At 40.3% G+C, this 24,425-nt stretch overlaps 1 protein-coding gene across 2 annotated transcripts in view; it reads left to right on the top strand.

Annotated features, from left to right (window-relative positions):
• The window catches only part of DCDC2 (doublecortin domain containing 2), a 67,524-nt gene extending 43,252 nt beyond the window's left edge, over window positions 1-24,272 (top strand). For both annotated transcript variants that reach the window (XM_086469389.1, XM_086469388.1), the window contains exons 8-10: window positions 6,416-6,516; window positions 21,806-22,153; window positions 24,165-24,272. In XM_086469389.1, the coding sequence (XP_086325515.1) occupies window positions 6,416-6,516; window positions 21,806-22,153; window positions 24,165-24,272 (557 nt within the window). The remainder of the gene's footprint in view (window positions 1-6,415; window positions 6,517-21,805; window positions 22,154-24,164) is intronic.
• The last annotated feature ends 153 nt before the right edge of the window (window positions 24,273-24,425 follow it).

The following is a 24,425-nucleotide window of genomic DNA, read 5'->3' as shown; positions in this document are numbered from 1 at the left end:
ACTGCTAAACTTCAATCAGTTTAAAATTTGAAATGCATTAATGACTGTATAATGTTGTAATTCATGCAGGAATAAATGCTTTAGAGTTAATGCTGGTTAGGAAAGGAGCTTACGTGAGAGTCATTAATTGCTATGCTTAATTATTTAAAATATATAGATTTCTTATGAGTTACTTCAATGTGTAACTCAATTACTATTTAATAAAGTCATATAACTTTCTTGTTTATCAAAAGTGTATGAAAGGATTCCAGCTGAAACACTGAATGGCATCAGACAGAAAAGGCCCTTTGCACTTTAGCCAAGGTTTGCTCAGTTATACATGCATTGCTTCTTTCTGTGCGTACTGAACTAAGTGACCCCACAATACGCTGAACATCTGTGTATTGAAACAACTGATAACATGTGTCAGGTGAAGTGTTATTAGTCAAAATATGATGGGCATTTATAAATTTGCTGTTGCTGATAATTAATCTGTTCTGTACCTATCAGGAGATTAGCCAGAAGTATAAAATATCTAGAAAATTCCCCTGGTCAGTGGACTCCCTTTCACACAAGTGAATTCTCAGGGGCTGCAAAGCCACCGTAGCTGGCATGGGTAAGGGGATAGGACAGAGTAGATAATTCTGAAGCTGAAGATCCTGGTAAGAGCCATTTTACAAGAATAATTTCCAGCAGCATTAACGTCACCTTAAATTGTATTGGTTTTATTTGTCCATTTGCAACAGGTAGAGGTGAAAAGGTACTATAGGAATACTGTACCACCTTTTCTTATCTTTGGTGAAGCCAGCTGAGGACTGAGCCACTTACTTTATGCAGTAGAGCTTGGCCAAGTACAAAATTAGAAACCTCACACCCTATTTATCAGTCATCAGCTAAGGTTCTGATCCAAACCTGACTACTCTGCCTTTCTCCTACCCACAGTGTCTGGACCTGATTTCCAAAGAGCTAAGCCTTCTGAGAACATCCTCCCTCATATAATTTCATCACCTTTTCCTGCTGAAAATTCCCTTGTTCTTACTATTTGTGTGGCTCCATTGCTGCTAGCTGTAGAGGTTAGCCATAAAGTAGATGCCAGTGTTTCAGCAGCTGTATCACTTGACTTTGCTTAGGGCAGGTTGAGTTCGTTCACCACTTTTTTGAGACACTAGCTACCTCTCTTCAGTAGAGCTGTTATCAGGCTCCAAGTATTCCCTTTCCTGGTAGCCCTCACAAGGCGTTGGGGAATTAAGAGCTTGAAGCAGTCTGGATCCTCTTGAGATTTCGTAAGTCTTTCTCTCTGGGATTATGAAGCTGGAGAAGAGGTAAAATAGAGCATAACTCTTGAAGAAGCTCCATAGGAAAGCACTTGTGTTTGCAGTTTTCATTCATCCCTTCAGCCTGAAGCCAAATAATGCTGTAAGAATTCTTTCCCCAGACTGTAGAGCCACTATCCAGAATCTTAATAAATATTGTTTGTTGTAGGAATAAATAAGAATAAGAAATCAAGAAAAATACCTGCCTGACAACAATGAGCATTTTTTTGTTGTTGCTTTTTGCTGCACCTCTGTCACAAACGAGTGTATGTGGGAGCGTCTGAACATAGAAATTCAGCTGCAGATAGGTACTCATAAAACCCCATTCCTCTTCTCAGGCTTTCCTGAAGGAAGTTTCCTTTAAGAAGCTTAAATTGGCATGGGTACCTGCTGGTGTGTTCTTTCCTCCCCTCTCATTCTTTCAAGCTTGTACTTTTCCTCTGCATGTAACCTATTTTTCTGCCTTCTTGCCAGCGTGCTGGACCCCATTTCTTCTCTTAATTTCCACTGATGTTTCCTCATCTTTCTATTTGCTCTAGTACAGTTCCTCATTCCACACATTCCTTCTAACATTACTGTTAGAACTTTGAGTTCTTCTTTCCGCTTCTTGCCTGAATTACTGAACATGACCCTGCTTTAAAATAATGAGACATAATGGGAGATGTTTGTTTAGGTTACCTCACTTTGCTCTGTATAGAGTATAAAAAAATAGTGGTGATTTTTGGCTCAAGACAGTCTGTTTTCACACAGTGACTGGCAAAACACGAAAAATTCTGGTCTCTTCTGGCTGTGTGGACACCATGCAAAAATATCCCCACGGAAGATCAGGAGACTTTCAATAATATTTGGTTGGCCTGTTGACAGGAGCAACACTTACTGTGGTATGGAGAACCAAGAACCTGACTGAAGTAAATCCTCTGGTTTATAATTGTCAGCAAAGCTGTAGGGAGACAATTTGGAGCTTGGAGTGTCCTTTGGCACTCTTTGCTGCCATCATATTCTACTTGGAGCAAATGGGTAGAGTATGCCACAGCTTGACTGTAAGGCTTAGACCTACCTTCCTTTCTTACCCCTTTTAGAGCTCTTCTGCCCCAACATTGCCATGACCCTGACTGTGCCAAATTCTCAGTAAGTCTGAGGCACAGAAAGTCAGAACTAGCTCTTGTACGAGCAGCATCTTTAATCTACAGTATTTTGGGGTAGGCATAAATGTTCAGTCTAATGGAAGTGCTGAGAATTCTCTTTTCAGTAGGATACCCTACTTATTTCTGACTTCAGTAGAGACTGCAGTATAATCCCAGAACAATACAGAATGAAGACTTGCAAAAATGTTTTTTTCATGTAATTTATAGTGTTTTCTAAAACGCCTTCTTGGTTTTTTTTCCTCCCTTAGAGACCTGTGTAGAAACTGAGTAATGATTCAGAGACAGAGATGTGAAATATTGCATCAATAAGATTTTTTTGTTCCGCGTTTTCCTAAAAAAAAAAATTTTAAAAAAATTCTGAAATATTACCTATAAAATAGGTAATACCCAACCTAACACAGCTTGGGAGGTGCTGAGTAACTCACAGCATTGATAATAGTGATTAATGTGGTCTGCAAACTCCTGCTGACAAGATCTTGACACAGAATCACATGAGCAAGCAATGTGTTGACCTTTCACTCAGCTGCCCTCCTCCAGATATTTGTCAGTTCACATGCAAAAAGAGTAAATACTTCTAGCTGAAGCAGAGCAGCAACATTAACAATGTTTACATTTTAAGCGATTTTTTTAATACTCTGTTTAATCAAGTTAATTGTATGTAAATTATTTTACAATTTTCATATTTCTTTTCACTTTTGGTACTAAAAGACAAGAGTATGTGTCCTAGTGTAAAACTAATTTCATTCCTTGCCATTTTCTCTGGAATTTTTTATTTGTTCAAGTGTTACAGCTTTCCCATTTTTCGGTTAGTGTCATTTTTTTCTTCACCTGTTTCGGCACATTTCAGACCTAAAGTGTTTTTCTTCCTTCCCTGACTATTAATGTGTTTTGTACGTGTGTTTTGCTCATTTGTCTTCCATACTGTCATGTTTGTGCAGAGGTAAGTAATTAATTTTCCTTTTGTTGTCAATTTTCTTATTTCCTTAAATAATTTTTTTGTTTCCTTTTCTGACGACAAATCTTTCTGCCATCCCTTCAGAAACCAACTAATGATTTTTTGTGTTGTATGCATTTGAAATACGCTATTCTTTAACTAATGGGTAATTTCCCATTTTGTTTGAAAACACTGTGCTTGAAGGGGTTTTTTGTGTGATTTCTGTGGTTGCTATTCTTCCCCGTTGCAGCCTGCCATCTAGTTTTGGCATCTTCCACTCCGTGGAAGAGCAGGAGTGATACTGCACTTTAGAGTGCTTTCCATGCAAGACAATGAGTAGTGGTATTCTTGAGAGGTGCTGGAAGGCTGCAGCTCTTTTCAACTGATCTCCTTTCATTTGTGACCAGCTCTCTGAGCAGCCACCTGCTAGAAAGTGCTTGGAGGAAATCCCGTGGGGATTTCAGTTTTTGCTTAGCGAAATGGCCCTGTTACTAGAGCTTTGGGTATGTTGTTTTGAATGGGAAGGTTGGTTGCATGACCCAGGTAGAAACTTAATGTCTTCTTCCCTCTCCCTCACTCCCTCCTGGTTTTGTGATTAAGGTTTTTGAAAACGCTGCAGTTTGTGCTGGGTTGTTCAGCATAGCCCTGAGGCTGATCTGCTCTTCTAAGGAGAAGTGCTTTAAAATTTGGAATCCTCAACTCTTGAGATGGATTTTTTGGCCACCAGGGCCAACACATGTTCATCTTCCTTGTACTACTTCTTTTGCCTGCTGGAGAAAAACCCGATGAGAATTACCTCTGCACCAAAAACCTTTTACCTCTAGAGGCCAGAGATCCCCATTTTGCTTGAAAGACTTGGGGATCTTGAAGGCAAGGTGTTATTCCAGAGTCTAAATGGAATTATGGTGATATTAAATGCAGTTCTCAGACACTGATTTGACTTTTTGTAGTTCAGTGAGCCAAGGAATCTAGAACAAGGTTGTTTTCTTAGGTACTTAAGTGAAGGCCTTTTGAATTAGGAGAGTCATCACAGTGGCTTTCAAGGAACTCATTACATTTTCCTCTCAGAACATGATGGTGACCTATATCTCAATCAAATGTCTGTGGTGGGAGGCAACAATGATGGTATCAGGCAAGAGAAACAGAACTTTCTGTCCCTTAGAGAGCTCAGAAAAATGCGAAAGCGAAGTGCATTGATTGTTTGAAAAAGTACAAGTAGCACCCATTCAGATGCATTTTGTTGCTGCTCTCAACCACTCCATATGTTTATTGCTGAAGTTGTCAAAAAAACTTGTCTCGGCAAAGAGGGTCTGTAATGGGCTATGTACATGTAGATTGTCTGAGATTTACCATACTACCAGCAAATATTGGATCCTTAGTTGATTTAAATGGAACATGCTACAACAGATGCATTATATTTAAATAATCTATTTTAAAAAAGGAAATTAAGACAAGAAAATTATTATTTCCATGCTAAGTGTGAAGATGGAACCTTTTTCAAGATGTGTAAGATGTTTAGGATAAGAATCCCAACCAATGATGCTAAGAACCCTGTAGTATTTCCCACACCAGTACTTTCAGAGGATGAGTAGTATAGATCTTTTGGCGGGCTGGGGAGGTTCCAGCGGGACTGATGCTCAGGTACTCAAGCTCCTATGTCCATCAGAAAATCTCTCTCCTAAGACGCAGCCAGCAGTACCGCTCTTGAATATCATTGTGATGTTTCATAGACTTGTCCATTTCTGCCTCTTCATTTCAAACTATGAGAATGGCTTTCTTTTCTGGTGCTCTGGTCAGCAGCCTGTCAGTAGACATCTAAGGCCATTTTTGGATGAGCTGGCACCTCCCCTCCAGTTAGCCATTTGAAGTGGTATGGTATGCCTCAGAATTTTGTTCCCAGAGTAAACTCTTTCCTTGGCTCTTGTACTGAGGAGAAAGTAATTGGAAAACTAACTTCCGGAGTAGTTAATGCTGACTTTTTATGCAGGTGGACTCTGGATTTCTCTATGTTTTGGTTTTCTGTCCATTGTTTTTCCACCTCTTCAGTGGTTCTGTGGATGGTTCAGTGCCTACACTAAGGCTGTTCATTTAACAGTGTCCAGCAATGTAGATCAATTTGCATGGTCAGTTGATATTATCAAATTCATGTCCTTCTATGAAGAATTAAGAGACAGTCCAAACCAGCACTAATGTTTTTCCTCCTTCTTATTGTAGTTACTTATTATGTTGGACATGAACACATCAGCATAGGACCATCTGTCTTTCCTAGACAGATGGAGAGAGAGAGGGAGATGATTTGGAGTAACCTGTGCTTTTAATTTCTGAGCTGTTTTCAGTTTTGGGGGAAGGGAGAGAGGAATGTGTATCACTTGGAAATTGTTTGTTTTCAGTATGTACTTGTCTTCACTTTCCTAGCTAGTTGATTCTGCAAGACCTGTATTCGAAACTTCAAAGTCTCCTAGTTATTACTTACACTTGGGGAAAAAAATTACTCAAACTAAATGGTGTAAAAACTTTGCAAAATTGAGTACCATTGTAACCATTAACCTTGTTAGCTAGGATATGTGCTTTTTTAATGTTGATGTGGAGTTTCAGCTATAATTCTACTTGCATGTGCCCAAGGGTGGGAAGCAGTATTAATCCCAACAGTTTCTGTTAATCTTTTACTCCTGTGCTGGTTCACCATGTTTGTTGTTGATTCAGAGCCTGAGATTTTTGCTAGATGTTATAATGCTAATTACTAGTGGGTACTGTCACTGACTGTAGAAATAGAAGTAATATATTGTTATTGTAATGTAATTAAATTGTTGTAATTCCCTTTCCCTTCCCCAAATAGTATAGCATGTAAGTATTTGTTATCAAAAAGGAATGGAAAACAAATTGACAATAATGGGAGACTGAAAACTTCATTCAAAGAACTGTATAGGGAATGATGGGTCAGCTCAGAAACCTGCTCTCAGAAACAAAATGGACTGCAGTTCAGCAGTTGTGCCACACAGTGTCACAATTGGACTTCCTTCCACTCTGAATCTTTCCCATTGTAGGTGAAGATATTTACGAAGCCAGAGAAGAGGGGCCTGAAATGTCAGGGGCAGCTGAAGTGCAAGAAGATGAAGATACTCGTGTAGAAGTTCCACTGGACCAGGTATTGATCAGGCTTTAAACAAATGTGGTGGTGGTATTTTGGATTTTGTGTTGTTTTTCTTTCCCCAGTTTCTTTCAAGTGTACAGCATAATTCTGTGGGGATGATTGTAACAGCACAACGATATGGCTTCTTTTATGGGAGCTTTAGCAAATCTTCCTTTCTTTTAATGTGTTAAATGTCAGTTACCTTTTCATCAGCTTCAGAACTGCTCTGAGAGCCCTTATCGGGCCTTAGAGAATCAGGACTCCCTACTGTCACAACCTACCAAACAGACCTACCTGTATCGCAGTCCTTTTATACTGGTGGACCATTGTAAAGGGACTATGGCACAGAATCATGGTCAGAATTCCTGTGGTCCTGAACCACAAACAGGCATGGATTATCTGATATTTATTAAAGCTGCCAGCACTTTCTTCTGTTGGAACTACATGGTACTTAGTTGGCCAACTTTTTGATTGTAAGACTTATGTGCAATAAATAGGTTTTGATAACTAAACATAAGATTGTATCCCCTTTGATTTGTTTTTGAAAGAAACTCTTGTGAACTGAAATAATACAGGAAATAGGTAAACTGAAGTTTGTTCCAATGAAGTGGAGAGTAGAACTGCTTAAATTATTTGCTGAAAAAATAGCTCTTTTTTTTTCTGCTAGTGAATTACTCACAAGGCAGCCCTCTCTTTCCTCTTACGCATTTGTAGGAATTTGCCAACTTGTTCGTCTTTGTGTCCAGTCCACAAGATGTTGCGTTGTACTTTTGATATCTGTTGATAATGGCTTGAGGACAGCCACCTAGGCCACAAGATAATATTTCTGATCCATGCTGCAGTGTTTACCCAAGGAATCACAGTTTGCCCAATAGATTTCTCAGGCTAAAAATCATCCCAACAACATAAGGGATTCTTGGGCATTTTTCTGACTTCCTGGTTGTCAGCTTAGTGCTGAGGAACAGTTGTTAATGTGAGATTGTAAAAAAAAAAAAAAGGGAGGGACTGGGTTAAAAATAGTTGTGTGTAAATACACTTTAATTCCCCAGGGCAACATGATGGAGCATAAACAATCCAGATTTCTGGAGTGTGTTGGAGACAATTTTTTTATGGAGGTAGTGGGATACATGAATAGGAGAGGCATTCTGCTGGATTTGTTACTCATGAATAAAGAGGAACTTGTTGGGAATGTGATAGTGGCAGCCTTAGTTGTAGTGGCCATGAGACAGGAAGATTTAAGACCCTGGAGAAAGTAGGAATAGAAAATAATGAAATAAAAATCAGGAGAGTGGACTTTGGCTTGTTTGTGAAACTGGCAGGTAGGATCCTTTGCCCTGAGGTGCAAAGGAACACAGAAGATCTGGTTGATCCAAGGGTATCTTCCTCAAAGCACAAGAACTATCCCCATGTGCGAGACAACAAGCAGTCATAGAAGGAGGCTGACTCCTGACCTCATACTAAAAAAGATGTGATAGGTAGAAGAGGGGATGGACTCCTAAGGAGCAGTATGGAGACATTGCCTGGGCATACAGGGATGGAATTGGGAAAGCAAAAGCCTGTAGAGAAATTAAAACTATTGCATGTGATTGGGAGTAACATGGATGACATGGATTTACTGTGGGCAAATCATACTTAACCGACCTCTTTGCCTCAGTGATGAAATAACTGTCTCTGTGGATGAAGGGAGAGCAGATATTGTCATTTATCTTGCTTTCAGTGTAGACTTCCATATTTGTAGGAAAAACTGGAAGAAGTGTAGTAGATATGGGGAGGAAGATATCCTTAAGAAAGGTAGGGACTGGATTTGTGGACTACAAGGTGGATGAAAAACTCGCTGGTTCAGTGGGACTTAAAATGTCAGTTGGTTGAAATTTAACTGGCACCTATTTATGGATGGTGGTCCTCACGGTTTGATACTGGGTCTGATACTTTTTAACATGTTCATCGGTAACATGGATAATGGCTTGGGATGCCGCCTTATCCAGGCCCAGTAGTAAAGCCAAACTGTCATTGTCAGTGGATATGCAGGGCTGCCTTTCAGAGCCATCTCAACAGCTTGAAGGAATAAGCTGACTCGAGCCTCATGAAGTTGAAAGACAAATATAAAGTTGGGCACCTGGAATACAGTAACTGAGTCTTGATAAACTCTTGGCACAGGTAGGCTAGGGAGCAACCGCAGAAAAGGCCATGCAGCTCCAGTGGCTAGCAAGTTGACGATGAGCCAGTGGTGCTCCCTTTTGGTGATAAGGTTGACTGTGCAGGCTGGGCTAGTTAAAAGCACAGCCAGCACATCAAGGAAACTGATTATCTTCCTTGGCTTGGTACCTCTGAGGTTGCATCTAGAGTATTTTGTCAAGTTTTGAGTCCTTCCCAGTACAAGAGTGTAGGAGTAAGTCAGAGGCGACCTTTGGAAGCCGGCCAGGCACTGTTGCATTGAGGAGGAAGGAGGAGAGGAGGGATGGAAAGAGTTAACAGGATTCAGGCAGCTCCTGCCCTGAGCCTTGAACAAGAGTAAAGGAAGACAACAGGAAAGTAAACAGGTGCGGACTGTTAGACATGAGGGGAATGCAAGCCTGCAGGACAGCAGCCAATGGGGTCAGCGGTGGTGGCGCGTGGACAATGCCTGTGCACCAATCACAGCTTACTTAGTGGCGCGTGTGCTAATAGAGAAAAGTATATAATGATGCTGTAACAAACAATAAAGGTCTTCAGTTTATCCCCAATCGGAGTCCATGCCCTTAATCTCCACAAATGGCGTCCCGAACAGGGACTTGAATCGAGGCAGTGAGTGACTGGTGGAGAGCCCAGCTGAACAAATAAAGCAGCGGATTGAGAGCTGCCGTCTGGACAAGTAATCACCTAGGAAAAAAGGTGAGTGGCTGGGAACATAACTTAATGAGTAGCTGATCTGGCGGTAACCCCGTTGAACTCCCAAGTCCGTCGAAGGGAAGCAGGATTGCAAAGTCACATTAATCATATCTGCAGGACAGAGGTGAGCAGCAGGGCATAATGGGTACCTCTATGTCTACGGAGGAAAAGACTGTAATGAAGAGCTAAATAAACTGAAGGAGCAGCTGGATAAACAAAGCAAGAATCTTGATAGTTTAAAAAGTGAATTGGAACAAAAAGTGCAGGAGAGAGAGGCCAAAATTGGCTCCTAACTTAAGCCTATCTTGAAGTAGGTCACGACCACAGTCCCCGGAGTGGACTCATCTACTGTCTATTCCCCTGAGATGTGGGACAAAGTTCACCGCAAGGCTTGGGAAGAGGGAGACTTGGAAATGTTGCGTGCCTTTCCGGTTCAGTACAGTCGCCAGACGGACCCCCTGGAGCAACCCCTCTCCGAGTACCCCTGGTTCCACGGGACGCTGTCGCGGCTGAAGGCGGCACAGCCGGCGCTGGCGGCGGCGGCGGCTCCCACGGCGTCTTCCTGGTGCGGCAGAGTGAGACGCACCCGGCGAGTGCGTCCTCCCCTTCAGCTGCCAGGGCAAGCCGACCCCGACCCCCGCAGCCCCGACGGCGACGGCCTAGCCGAGAACCTCCCGTAGCGCCCCCCGGGCAAGGAGGAGGAGGACGACGCCGAAGGCTCGGGGCGGGGGGGGTGGGGGTGGGGGCGAAGACAGGGAACCGCTGGAGTCACAGTAACCCTTCCCCTCCCAAAAAACGGACCTCACCTCCCCCCCCGGGTCATTTTTCAGGGGGGGTGTCACTAAGAAAATTGGGGGGAAAAAAAAAAAAGGAAAAAAATAGGAGGAAAAAAAAAGGACAAAAAAATAAATAGGAAAAAAATGAGGAAAAAAGCTATAAAGGAAAAAAAGAAAAGAAAAAATAGATTTAAAAAAGGTAAAAAAGAAAAAAAAAAGAAAAAAGAGGGGAAAAAAGAAGATAAAAAAGAAAAAAAAAGAGGGAAAAAAGAAAGGAACTGCATAAAAGATATAAAAGCCTTTGACAGATTTCTTGAAGTGGATTCCTGCTAGTTAGGAATAGTTTGAGTTATAGGTGTTAAGCTAAGTTTCCTGTTACTTTGCCGTGGTCATGCATGTTTCCTTTGATTTGTGAATGGTAACTCAGTGCTAGCACCAGTACAGTTGTTCAACAGAAGCCTGTGTAACAGTTGGGCATGCCACGCTGCAATATCGTACAGCCACTGATTTTTTGCTTTTAGCACAAGGTCATGGATGTGAGGATTTTGAAGGAATGTGTTGCATGAATTTATCAGATCACTCCGAATTAATCCATAAAAGTATCCAGATGCTGAAGGACGAAGTTCTCAAGTTTCACGTTGATGACACATGGCAATAGCTGAATCAACTTGTAGGGGGATGAGGTTTCTGTAGCTGGTTTAAATCGCTTATTAAGTTGTTAGTCTGTCTACTTATCTTTCTATGTATCCTTATCTGTATATCATGTCTCTTGCAATGTATTGAACATTTGGTATATGACTGTCAGAGTTGTCTTGGTTGTAAGCAAAGAAGGGGGAGATGTAGGAGTAAGTCAGAGACGACCTTTGGAAGCCAGCTGGCCACTGTTGCATTGAGGAAGAATGAGGAGAGAAGGGATGGAAAGAGTTAACAGGATTCAGGCAGCTCCTGCCCTGAGCCTTGAACAAGAGTAAAGGAAGACAACAGGAAAGTAAACAGGTGCCGGACTGTTAGACATGAGAGGAATGCAAGCCTGCAGGACAGCAGCCAAGGTCAAGGAACATGTCCTTGGCTGTTAGGCTCTTGGCTCGTACCTGCTTTGGTCATGATTCAAAGATGATACACAATGGGTACCATCATAAATCCTGTCTAGCAGACATCTTGGACTACAACATACTGTCCTTGTTTCTAACCACTAACAGATTTATTGGTTAATGAATACCTTTGGTCAGGAGTTTTACAGAGGCATGCTAGCAGCATTGGCAATACAGATTTTATTTTATATTTAATAATTTGTTCTATTTGAGACTGATCTACCTAAAATTATCACTAGTCATCCCTACTAATATCTACTCATTAGAATTCTTGATATTCAAACCAGAATAAGAGAGGTAAGGGGTTTTCCAACAGCATCACTGGTGCATAATAGGTTTCAAGTTTCTCTAGTTTCTAAACCGCAATCACCTGGTGAAGTTTCTATGCTTCCAGTTTTCAAAACACACACACACAGTTCTAACATTCTAAATCTGATGATTTTATGCAACATTGTTACTGAGTTTTCATCTCAGAATCCTTACCCAGACACACCTAGCCTCCCACCTTGGTGAGGAGTGTTAGAAAGCAAGGGGGTTTGGAATCTCCAAATTTTGTGTCAGTTTACTTGGCTTATTTTTTTCCAATGTATTTGTATTGGGTGAAAGAATACTAGACATACATACATTTTGCTTGTGTTCTGCTATTAAAAAACGCCTGAGGGAAAATCAGAAGTTTTATGACCTTATACTTTGTATATCAATTTCTGCCTGCGTTACTGATCTGTACATTAACAAAAGTCACATATGAAGTTGCTGCTGTAGCCACTTTGAAGAATGGCACCATACCATCTGGAAAAAAGCTGGATCTCTCCATTTTATTTTAGACTGCTGTTTCTAAGAGGGATCTTCTCAGTGATTTATTCACTTTAATGGGAAGGAGTGTTGCTCAGCTATTTTATAGGCATTGTTCTTGAAGATGTGTGAATCAGGTGATTGAAAGAGGCAAGGGCATGACTGTCCTCGGCCCTGATATAAGGAATGCTACAGCTGTGTCTTTTCACAACAAATACCTGCCCCAGTCTCAGAGGCTTATGTGCTAAACACCACTGGGCTCATCAGCCCTGTTAACTGCAGTTGTCCTCGTGAGGTGTTGTGATAATTAGGATTCGTTGGGTTGTACTGGTATTACTGACATTGAGAACGAAAATACTGCCTGTCGTCTTAGTCTTTGTTTCTTATGACATCCTCAAGTATATCCTGCCCTGGTCTTGACAGTGCAGTAATCAAACTGAGAAATGATTAGCTTGTTTATTGGCCTCTGAAGGTGTGTAAAGAATTCTTCTGGGTAGTGTGAAGCATTGGGTTGTCAGGTCTTAGATTTTAGGTTGACTGCAATTCATATGAAATCCAAGAGCCCTAGAGATGACGGCTTTACTTCTCCACAGAGACCCCACAGCGCAGGCAATGGCTCTGCCCATTCCACGGTGTGTTTCACCAGTTTGCCTCAGCCAGAGGATGGTGACTGTCACTAGGGGCGGGTGAATAGTTAACTCTCCACTACCACTTCTGTAGGTGGTAGTGGTAGCTGCCATTGTTGGTACAGTTGCCAGTGAGCATCCAATGTGCTGGCAAGCTTGCAACGCTGGGAACTTGCTTGACACCTCTAAGCTCACATACCAAGGCACGTGCACCATCCTCAGATGGAAATATTTTTCAGTTGCTACCAACTGAATTTGCTACCTGGACAAGGAACTGGAAGTAGGTATGTTGGGGGGGGGGGGAAATATGAAAAAATCAGTCATGCACACTATTAATAATCTGATTTTCATGTTTTCAGAAAAGCCAAACAAAGCACCAAAATTTATTGCAATTCAAGCCATGGTTTATTTATCATTTTAAAACTTCATGTATAGTTTCATAGGTAATCTGGCAATAAGCCGGGTCCTTCTGAGTAACACTGAGTTCTTTTTATTCCCAAATAACTGAGGTTACTCAGACCTTGGAAGCATTTAGCATTTTATACGTTCAGGTTCTTATTAATCACCATTTTAAATTGTTTTAAATTCTGTGATGTAAAGCTTTATAGTTTTTTTCTTATCTGAACTGCAGTTTCTGTTGTTGCTAGGGCTATCTTGCATAATGCATAAATATTTACATGCCAGCTTTCACTAGAATGCTGACACTTCTGATATGCTATCGTTTCCATCAGCCACATAAACGAGGTGATGAAGATAGAGCTTAGTCTTTCTTCTTTTTATGCAGCTTCTCTGTCTTGCCATTTGATTTACACAGTTGAACAAATGCCAGATTAGCCATTAACTAAACTTAGCGTAATACTGGCTAGACAGCTGCTTATGTCCTATTCTGTTAAATGCTGTCTGCCAGCTGAGAACACATTAAAAGAACAGGATTTGCTTTACTCCCGACTAGCTGACAGTTTTAATTGAACATCAAGGAGGGAAAAAAAAAAATCAGTGTTTTGCCTAAAACCAAACCAGACTCTTCTGTTCTATATTCTGTACTGAGACTTCAGCTTCCAAATACAAAATGGATATTTCTTCTTTTGACATGCAGACGTACTCCAGGTTGGTTGTTTACATCACTGTGTCGAACATCCGTGGGAACTGATGACAGACTATGAAATCCGTTGTGCAAATAGCCAGGGAACAAGGTGGTTTTATTGCCGTTCTTGGGAGGCAGCAAAATAATGAGTTTCTTATTTGAGATGGTAATTATGTGTGTAACTTTGAGTTTGCCGATAATAATATAAATATATTCAAAGTAACTCTTTTTGAGATAGAAAATTTTCCAACTTGTAAAGCTTTCAAAACAAACGACTACTTTTATATAAGTTGTGAAACACGAAAGCAGCAGTTGGTAGTAATAGTATTGAAATAACACTGCAAGTTTGCATTGATTTACGCATTCCCATAAGCATGGTTGTTGTTCTCCCACGCTGAGCCCTTGGGAGGTGGGGTAAGCATGAGAGTTATGAGATACAAAGTTGTCCAGTACGTGAACTCTGGAAGAAATTCAGGCATGTTGTTGTGCCAGCCTACTTTACTGTGGGGTATATGATACTGGCTATTAAGATGTAAGTGATGTAGAATGAATCTGGGGGGTGGTTTTTGGGGTTTTTGTTTGTTTGTTTGGGGGGTTTTGTTTGGTTTTTTTTGTTTGTTTGTCGTGTCCTGTCCGTCCCGTGCCGTTCCCCCCGTCCCGTTCCCCCCCTCCGTTTCATCATTCCCATCTCCCTCTCTTTCTGTGTTTATTTGTAAAAATCATTGGATTATAAATTTGTTTAATGGGCACCAATTTGTTTTTTTTTGGTAGATGTTCACACTCTTGGCTCTTTCAGTAGCCATTTGCTTTCCATTATTACAGACATGTCCACTGATTAATGCAGTCCTGATGCCACTAATTATTCCCCATTTCCTGGGCTGTGATGTGATGTGAGATTGTGTAGCTCCCCAGATGCTCTCGCTCTCTGTAGCTGGAGTGTATCATCAGTAGCAGAAAATTTTCACCTTTCATTTGCAGTTTTCATTATGGAGTATACACTTTTGCTTTAGAGACCCAAGATTCACCTCAGTGAACAGAATAAAATGTTTATCTTTGCTATCGCTGAAGGCAAAATGTTGAAGTTTACATTGATTCAACATTAAAACAGGCTGATTGCTCAAAGAGACATTCCTTGATTGAAAAGGCTAGAACTTTTCATGAGGAAACATTTTGCACTACATCAGTAAGGATTTCAAAATGGCATTTGGAAAGAATCTATGCAGAACTTTTTACACTCAAATTTCTCTACAAATGGTGCAGCTGTAATTTAAGCCTTCTGGATTTTGAGCACTGACAAGCCAGCAGATAAGAATTTTTTTCCCTGCATGTTCTTCTTTCAGCTCCACTGATTTACACTTAATTTTTTTATTGTCTGTGTGAGATAGGGAAACTTACTCTGGTTGATTCCCTGCAGCTTAGATTGAGAAGAGAGATCTTCCCTCGGTTTCTGCTTTGAATGACTGTGGTTTCTGAAGCTATAGCAACAACGTCTGATCTTTTCTTTAACGGCCTGTGTGGCCAACTATTGGAGGGCTTTCACTTCTTCCGAGTGAAGCCTGCAGTTCTGTTGTAAAACTAGCATTGATGCCACTTTGAAAAAAACTTCCCCTCTCTGTGTGCACCTGTCTTGAAGAAATCTAGCAATCCTAGAGAAGACAATGTCTCAAATTGCTTAACTTTTAGGGCATTTTTCATTCACTGTAGAAGAGTCTGTTTCTGGAAAAAAACATTGCTGTGTTTTTGCAGCCTCAGTAGGGCTTCTTTTTAAGTGCTAATCAGTCTTCTCATTATCTACAAGGATGCTCAAGTTCATCCTGTATTGTAGGGTGTGAAGTTTAGGCAAATTTTAATGTACACTTGCAAAATGTTACGGAAAAACTAGACACAATTATCAGTGAAATAGATGGAGAAAAATACTGTTGACTTAGTTACATCTTAGGAAAGTAAAGATCTGATCAGATGTTTTCTTCTCTGCCATGGCTGTGGCCTGTCTTGTGATTAAGGAATTATTCACGCTTCAATTTACCAGACAATGAAACTGAGGAATGGAGTTTTAAAAGCTATTTTTTCTACACTTCAAGTTACATAGTTTCCATTCATTCCAGATAGACTTCTGGGTGCTATTGATACAAAATTCGGAGTTTCCAAACCCCCTTGCTTTCTAATGCTCCTCGAAGAGATGGGAGGCTAGGTGCGGCTGGGTAAGAATTCCGAGATTAAAACTCAGTAACAACAGAGTGTTATTAAGCAGGCATTCTTTTTGGGGATCGTTCCACCATGAGTGCTCCAACGGGTTAGCAAAACACATCAGTTCATATACGCAAAAGTCATACATACTCATCAGATTTCCTGAGAAGGGCAGTCTTCTGGTGATGAGTTCCCAGCATTCATAGTCTTCCTCAAGCTGTCCTCTAGTTGAATCCTCCTTGAGCACAAGCCAGGGCCCCTTTTCTGATGCAACCTTTTGTAAGAATCAGTGGTGTACTAGACAGGTCTCCTTAATGTCTGGAGCTTTGTCTCCTTGATGTCAGGCAAGATGTTAACTATTTATCAACTTTGCTCAGCAAATAGCTAAAACCATTCTTGTGGGGGAAGGAGAACTCAGGAAAACAAAGTTGCAAGCGAAACTAAACAAAAATAGGTGAGTAAAGCTTTTATATATCACAGTGAGGCCTTAGTCAGGGATTGTCAGGGTTTAGCTCTTTCACTATGATCTTGTGAAAACGTTCCTGCATTTGTTGTAAAAAAAAAAATGAATAAACAATGCATCCAACTCGTAAAAGGTTGGAGTTTGAATGTTGTGGGGATAAAGACTTTTTTTGCCTTCAGGAACAACAGCGCATTTACGATGTGGGAAGTGTAAGACTGATGAACCCTTAACTATTCATTTACTTGTTTTTAAGAGCCTGGGTTTTGTAAATGATGTGGAAGAGAAGAGGGCTGCTGTCACTTAGCAACCCTATCTGGTTCAGGAACAAAATGTTTTGCTGTTGGAATCTGTGCAGTGCTGCTACAAAGCATTCCTGACTGGGTAGGAGCAGGGGCAGCTCTGCTCTGGAGAGGTTTGGTGCAATCAAAGTTAAGTGTTTGTGATGCTGCATTTGTGAGATGCGTTCATGCCGGTATTTGTGATCGTTAAGATTTTTGTTGTCTAGCTCATTGTTTGTCTGTTGTGACCATTAGCCAAGTAAACATTTCCAAATGGCTTCCATAAAGCAAAATTATGTCTTACATTAATGGTACAAAATTATTTCCGCCTTAAATGATTTGTGATACTGCACTTCTCAAATATTCTAGTTTCAGTCATGTACAAACCTTCTGAGAGGTTACATTAGCATCCCTAGAGGAAAAGAAGCCAAATGCTTCAAAGTCTGAAGATTTCCTGACTTGTTGCTTTTGAATGATGATGGCATTTGGTAATGTAGCTCTTAATGAATGGTAGCACGATGAATGTAATTAGAATACATCTTTCTTTTTTAAACGCTCTGGTTTTGCTGAGATTAAAAATACCATCAAGCAATCATACTTCTTGAATGCAGAATGAAATTCACTCTGTTCCTCATCAACCTACTAGTAAGTCAGGAGGTTTCCAGAAGGCAAGCTGAGTCCATGTTTCCAGCATGAAGTTGGGAATGACTTCAGTTCTATGTGCCTTTGTTGGAATATGCCTTTCAATATAGATATACAAGTCTTTTGTCAGTGAGTCTTTATATTGCTAGTCTGTGACAAGCAAAGAATTGTGCTCACATTCATGAAGGTCTGGTTTGAAAACTAGTTATTTTAACTACTCTACTTTCAACTGAGAAACTGCAAAAGCGTCTTCTTCACTTAAAAGATGCAGCCAGCAATACAAGAAAAAAGGTTACTTCCTATATTCTTGCAACCATACAAAAGGTAGAATTCCAAACCCTACTATGGGTAGTTCTGACTATAGGAGGAATGAGGATAATCCATCACAGTCACTGGAAGAGTCCCCTGTCCTAGAAGCTGCTTACTTGTCTGTGAATATTACCTCAAGGAATAAGAACGTCATCTCCTCATGCTTCTCCAGTCTGGAATTTAGTGCTGTCAGGTTCAAGTCGTGCTGCTGTGGACACAGGACTAAAGTAACACAGGAACACTTACTCTGTAGTTCGTTACAGTACACATATTTAGTTACCCTAGGCTACAACTGGCTTGGTGCTTCCAACGTGGATTTTTGAAGTGCCCCTTGTTCTCTGTTATGATCCTGGAATCTCTCATGTTGTTGAATATTTGGTGTTCATGTTCATTTAGTTGTGTTACAAAGTGGTGATAGATCTGAGTCACTCAGCCTTGGAGATGTAACTGGTTCTCTGGATTTGAGATGCCCTGAGCTTTTACAGGAATCCCAAAGGTAGTGTACTTGTATGGCTTCCTGTGAGCCAACATACTGGCTGAAAGCCGAACTCTGACATCTTGATACAAAATTCAGAGCTTCCAAACCCCCTTGCTTTCTAATGCTCCTCACCGAGATGGGAGGCTAGGTGCAGCTGGGTAAGGATTCCGAGATGAAAACTCAGTAACAACAGAGTGTTATTAAGCAGGCATTCTTTATTGCAGCGCTGGGCAGCACTGGGGATCGTTCCACCATGAGTGCTCCAACGGGTTAGCAAGACACATCAGTTCATATACACAAAAGTCATACATACTCATCAGATTTCCTGAGAAGGGCAGTCTTCTGATGATGAGTTCCCGGCATTCATAGTCTTCCTCAAGCTGTCCTCTAGTTGAATCCTCCTTGAGCACAAGCCAGGGCCCCTTTTCTGATGTAACCTTTTGTAAGAATCAGTGGTGTACTAGACAGGTCTCCTTAATGTCTGGAGCTTTGTCTCCTTGATGTCTCCTTAATGTCTCTGCAATATGTTAACTATTTATCAACTTTGCTCAGCAAATAGCTAAAACCTTTCTTGTGGGGGAAGGAGAACTCAATGCAAGTGAAACTAAACAAAAATACATGAGTAAAGCTTTTATGTATCACAATGAGGCCTTAGTCAGGGATTGTCAGGGTTTAGTTTTTTCAGTCTCAGGTGCAAAGAGGAGCAGCAGAGTCCCACGTCTGTCTTGACTATCCAGCCAATGCATTACATATAGGAAGCTCTTACTGGGAATACTCTGGTTATTTAAAAGATGGCGGAAGAAAAGCTAAAAACTAAGATGTGAAATGTCACTTTTTTCCTGAAGTACACAAGATCATTGCTGACTCCTAGAAATGAGTCTGATAATTTCTTGAAGGGCATGTAGGTCTGCATCAGCATACCTGATTTGCTTTCAGTATGCCCATCCTGATTTATTCTGACCAAGAGAACAGAGTTTGCAGTAACTTTGATGTATATATAATAGGCATTTCGTACAGTTGTAGGTTGAGGGACGGCTAGAGTTATCGAATTCAGTGAGAAGGTTCCCATTGACTCCAGGGGACTTTGAATTATACCCTCATCCAGCAAGCACTTTCACGTAGGCTTTAGCTCACTATTTCAGGTTCACTGAAATCACTGGAACTGTTCAGGAATGTGAAGTTAAGTATGTACAGCAGTTACAGGCTTTGGATCATAAAAACCTCTGCTTTTCTCTCTTTTTCTGTTTTCCTCCCTGCATATATCCATGCACATAAACATTCTCTTTCCCTAAATATGAAAAATTGAACTTTTGCTAGGTTTATCTCTTTCTCAGTGAGGAAGGTGTACTTAGAACAGAGAATACTAATTTATGCATAGCTAGTAGATCAGTAAGATCTCAGTAGGAAGTATCACACTTTTTATGTAAAGAGCAATGTATGATTTGGTGGGTGATTTTGGCCTTCAGCTCCCTGCCTACAGTCCTGTCTTAGGTCTGCTGTGCATTCTGAAATGCATCATTTGTGGTCATATTCACATTTCAAAGCCTGACTATCACTCTGCACGCAGTGTGATCCATACTGCATTTTAGGTTACCTTGCAGAAGGTCTTTTCCTCTGGGTCAATGTTGATTTTAACTTGTTTGAAATGTCCATTCTAATGTAGTGCAGCTTGAAAGGAGATTAAATGAAGGATGCGTTTTGCTTTCCATTTATTAGCTGTAAAAATTACTTTTTGGTTTTGTCTGTAGTAGTAATAACCGTTGTAGTAATATGCTCAGCTATCTTTAAATTTTCAGTTATTCTAAAAACATTGTACTTGCACTGATGGGATTTGTTTTACTGATCTTCTTTTGTACTATTATTTTTCAGGCAATTTAGCTTGACTGATCAAGTTAAATTAGTTGAAATTTCAGTGTTCTTTCATGCCAGTTCCCTGTGAGTTTCTGGGTATGGTTCAATAATTCTGTGTTTATCTTCTATGTTTCTCAGTTTTAACTCTTAAAAATTTTGCATCTACACGTGTTTTAGACGGATGAGGTCTAACGAGTCTAGCTAGTGTAGCACCTTAGGAAGTTACTGCCCCTGAAATGTCCATTGTGGTTCTGTGCCAGACTACTCCCACAGCAATGAAAGCAGTAAAAGCATGTGCATTAGGATATATATGTTTACACCATGGTGTAAAGTCTACACACCTTCTGCAGTCTGAAATGAGCCACCATACTAAAGCAGTTCAGGCAAGGGCAGATATTCTCTGCTGATGGTACCCACCACCAGGCAGTAATAGAAAGCTGGAACTGATAGTATTTTGGATGACTACAACCATTCACTGGGAAAGCCTGGGTTTGCTTTTCTTCTTTCCTTACCCTCCTCATTCGGTGTTTGTAATGTCGTAGCAAGCAGGTGTCATTAAGCAAAACTAAAACCACTTACTCTTAGCCAGCAGTGTCAGGTGCATTGAATTTGTCCCGCCCTCCCCTGTTTCTGGTCAGAATCCAGAGCGCTGATTTCCTTAGCAGACTGAAAACAAATTAGTAGGTCATATGGGTAAGACTAAGAGATAACTTATGAGAATTTATGGTTCTACAGATTCTTTGCTATCTTTATGTGCTGGAGGTTACCAAAGTGGGCTCAAGTTTGCTTTGGATGGTGCCTTCTTTGAAGGTGTCTGTGAAGACTTGGCTTGTTTAATTTTTATTTCAGTGGTAATAAGGCCAGTTTGATGTTACCACATGAAAGTGAGTCAGGAAAGCTTGAATAAAACCACACAGACTACTGTACTTCAAAAATTACTTATGGAGCCATTATTTATCTGGTAATATTTCTAGTAATTTGTTATTCTATGGATTATTACAATGCACTAACTTGTCGTTTTTGGAGCTGTGTCAATGTGGTGTTGTGCACTGGCATAATAAAGTTGTCTTATGTTGATACCTAGGTTTCAGTCAGTTGTTGGTATTCCTGAACTGGCTTTTACTAATATACTGAAGGTGATGAGAGAATTCTTTTGAAATGTTAGTATTGGTGAGGGAATGATATTTTTAGAAGATGTAACTTATAGGTCTGTAACAGGTAGCTGCCTGCATAAAGGAGCTGGTAATGATAGTAAAATTCCAAACACTTTTAATTAAGATATAATCTGTTGCTCTCAGCTTGTTTGCTTTAGATTTAGAGTCTGATGAGGCTGTGTGGGAGGCAGACACCCTGTCACTCCTGTGGGATTTTTTTTCTCTTTATTTTCATTCAAACCTTAGCACAAGTACATAAGTCATCTTGGTAGCGGGGGCATTGGTTCACTGAATAGAAGATGAATCTTCAAAGCTGAAACTGGAAGAAAAATAATAAAAACTAGATAGTATGTGCATCAGTCTTCCAGGTTGTCATGAAATGATGCTGCTGGCAGCTTTGTCTATAGTGAGTTTCTGCTTACTCTTTTTCAATATTGGACAAGATCCTCTTCCTCCTGTCTGCTAGTCCGACTCTGTGTAGGAAAAATTAATTGCTAAACGTCGAACAAATCCTAACCATGACACCCTACATAGGGTGTTAGTACAGAAGTGTCATTTTCTGTCCATGTAGACAAACCTCAAATTAGCATACTTACTCCCCAAATGATGATGTCATTGTGATTTTGATGTCTGTCATGTTTCAGAATTGAGTGGAGCATTCTGATTAAAAATGCCTCATAATGCTGCTGCTTTTCCTTTCACCAGAGGCCAGCAGAAACTGTAGATGAAGAAGAAAATGCAGAAGAGGAAAATGAGAGGGGGGAGGAGGCATATAAAGGAGAGGAAGAATATCCAGAAGTGAATGGAGAGGAAAGTGGGGAAACTGTTAAAGAAAGAAGTGAAGTGGAAGAAAACAAGAAGAAATTAAATGAGAATTATGAAGATGAAGCCAAAGAAACAGAGAATGTTGACCAAGCAGAGGAAGAGGAACTTATCCATTTAAATGGCAAGAAAAGTGAAGAAAATGGTGAGGGAATGGAGCACTTGAACTACCAAGGTGATCTTCAGCCTGAAGAAGAAATAAAAGAAGAGGATTCTGACAGTCAGAACCAGGTGAGTGTTTATTCTTTCAGTTTGTTTTTCTTAAGTTATTGTTCCCTGTTCATCTCAGCCATAGGCTGCTCAGCTAGTCTCTAAGTAGCTCACTCCTGATAAGGTCCTGAGAGCATTTGTTGCAGAAATCACCAGATTTAGGATTTTAGGATACTGCTTAGAAATCCCCTTACTTTTCCCATCTTGATTAAATATCAAGAATTCTAATTAGTGAATATTAGGAGAAACTAATGATTATATTGGGAAAGTAAATCTCAAATGGAATAAATGATCAAATATAAAATAAAATCTGTATTGCCAATGCTGCTAGCATGCCTCTGTAAAATTCAAGACCCAAAGTATTCATTAACCAATAATCTGTTAGTGGTTAGAAACAAGGACAGTATGTTGTAGTCCAAGATGTCTGCAAGATAGGATTTATGATGGTACCCATTGTGTATAATCTTTGAATCATGACCAAAACAGGTACGAGCCAAGAGCCTGCGAGCCAGGGACATGTTCCCTGACCATACTTGGTCAATTCGGGGAGAGGTCGAGACCTCTGACTCATGGACCACTTACCCAAATTATACCACCTACTCAAAAGAGAACAATGGAAGACTACGACAGAGGCTGTGCGCTAATTTGCAACAGAAACTAGAAGAGAAGAACCAATCATCGAGAGAATGATAATGAATATGCACTGTATAGACTGAATATGTATGAATTTAATATATAAATATCTGTTGATTGCAATGTGCAGGTGGACATCTTTGGGAAGGATCCCATGTCCCTGGTGTGCACAGTGCGCATCGTTAATAAAGGACGTCTCCACTTATCTAACTTTGTGTAGATAAGTTTTTCTTACCACTGCAGATTTGCTACACATGAGAACTTCAGTTTGTGTAAAAGCTGTTTTCGGCCTGTATAGATCAGTTACATCCATAATTAAATTATATGCCCTCCAACTGAGAAAGTAGATGTTTCTTATTATTTGATGAATCTGCATCTTCTGCTTTCCTGAGTACACTGAATTTCGAAAAAAAGTGTTAAAAAAAAATCCTTGCAATTTCCAGAAAAGCATAATCATTATATATTTCCTCACTACATTGTCCTTTAGGACAGAGGAGAAAGGTGTGTTCATGAAACCACAGTGCCTCATTGTTTTGATGACTTGACTTTTATAGAAGCTGCATTTCATAAGGGCTCTTGCCATTGCCTTGTGGAAGTCTCACCTCCTTTTCCTAGAAATCGGAAAAGACAGTAGAGATGAACAAGATCCTCAAAGCAAGGGGCTTTAGATGGTTTAAAAGCAAATATCCTATCAATTTAGGAGACATGGTAATATGGTGTTGGCTTGGATGGAGGCAGGCAGCCCAGAAAAATACAGTGGACTACCCTGACTGCCAGATGAACTGACCAGCGAACAGAATGTGGGAAATGTTTTGTTTGATGGGGAGAATCCAGATCTGGGAAGAGTGGGATTCCTGAGTGTCAGAAGCAGAACAACTTGCGGCGTATTCCTTGCCTCTAGGCTGCTGAAAAGCGGACTCTTCTTCTGCTGATGACACTGGGAATGGTTTCTTGCACCTTGCAACTGGGCTTTCTTCCATTTCTGTATGACACACAAGAATGTTTCTCAATTAAGAGAGCTGAGTAACGTGACATTTTCTTGGGCCCTGAATTTATTCTATGCTTGATATGTTGATATTTTTGTTTGGTTTTAGAAAAGCTGTTTTTTTTTTAATGGAAGTGGAGAACGTGAGTGAGCATTCACTTTAAATGGATATGTGGGTAACTGGATGTTTGATGAAAGAACTGTAGGGGGGAACCTCTCATTTGAGTGCTTTCTCCTTTGGAAGGTATATAAGTATGTGGTAAAAAAAAGTGTTAATATGATCACTGTTGGAAAACGTTTTTCATGTTAAGTATACCTAGTGGAAATTTTAGTGTGAAGTGTTAACACTACATGAAAATGAAGTGAAATCTTTGTTAACCGATGAAGTTAACAGTACCTGTCCTTTTCCTCTAGGTTGATTCCCATCTTGGAAAAACACCCACAAATCCAAGAGTGACAATCACCAGCCCACAGGAAAGTGAAAAAAATGACCAAAGCAATGACTATGCTGCAGTTGCATAGATAGAAAAAATGTAATGAGCAGAAAATGAAAGATTATAATACTTTAAATATAAAACATCTTATTTTTTGTGATTGATAACTTACAATGGGAAAATAGGTTGAGTATCCACATATTGAGTCTTGAGATGATAATGCCATATGGACTGGTATAGA

Source organism: Leptosomus discolor, chromosome 8, assembly GCF_034619465.1.
Source record: "Leptosomus discolor isolate bLepDis1 chromosome 8, bLepDis1.hap2, whole genome shotgun sequence".
Taxonomy (NCBI): domain Eukaryota; kingdom Metazoa; phylum Chordata; class Aves; order Leptosomiformes; family Leptosomidae; genus Leptosomus; species Leptosomus discolor.
This window is presented reverse-complemented; position numbering and strand designations above follow the sequence as displayed.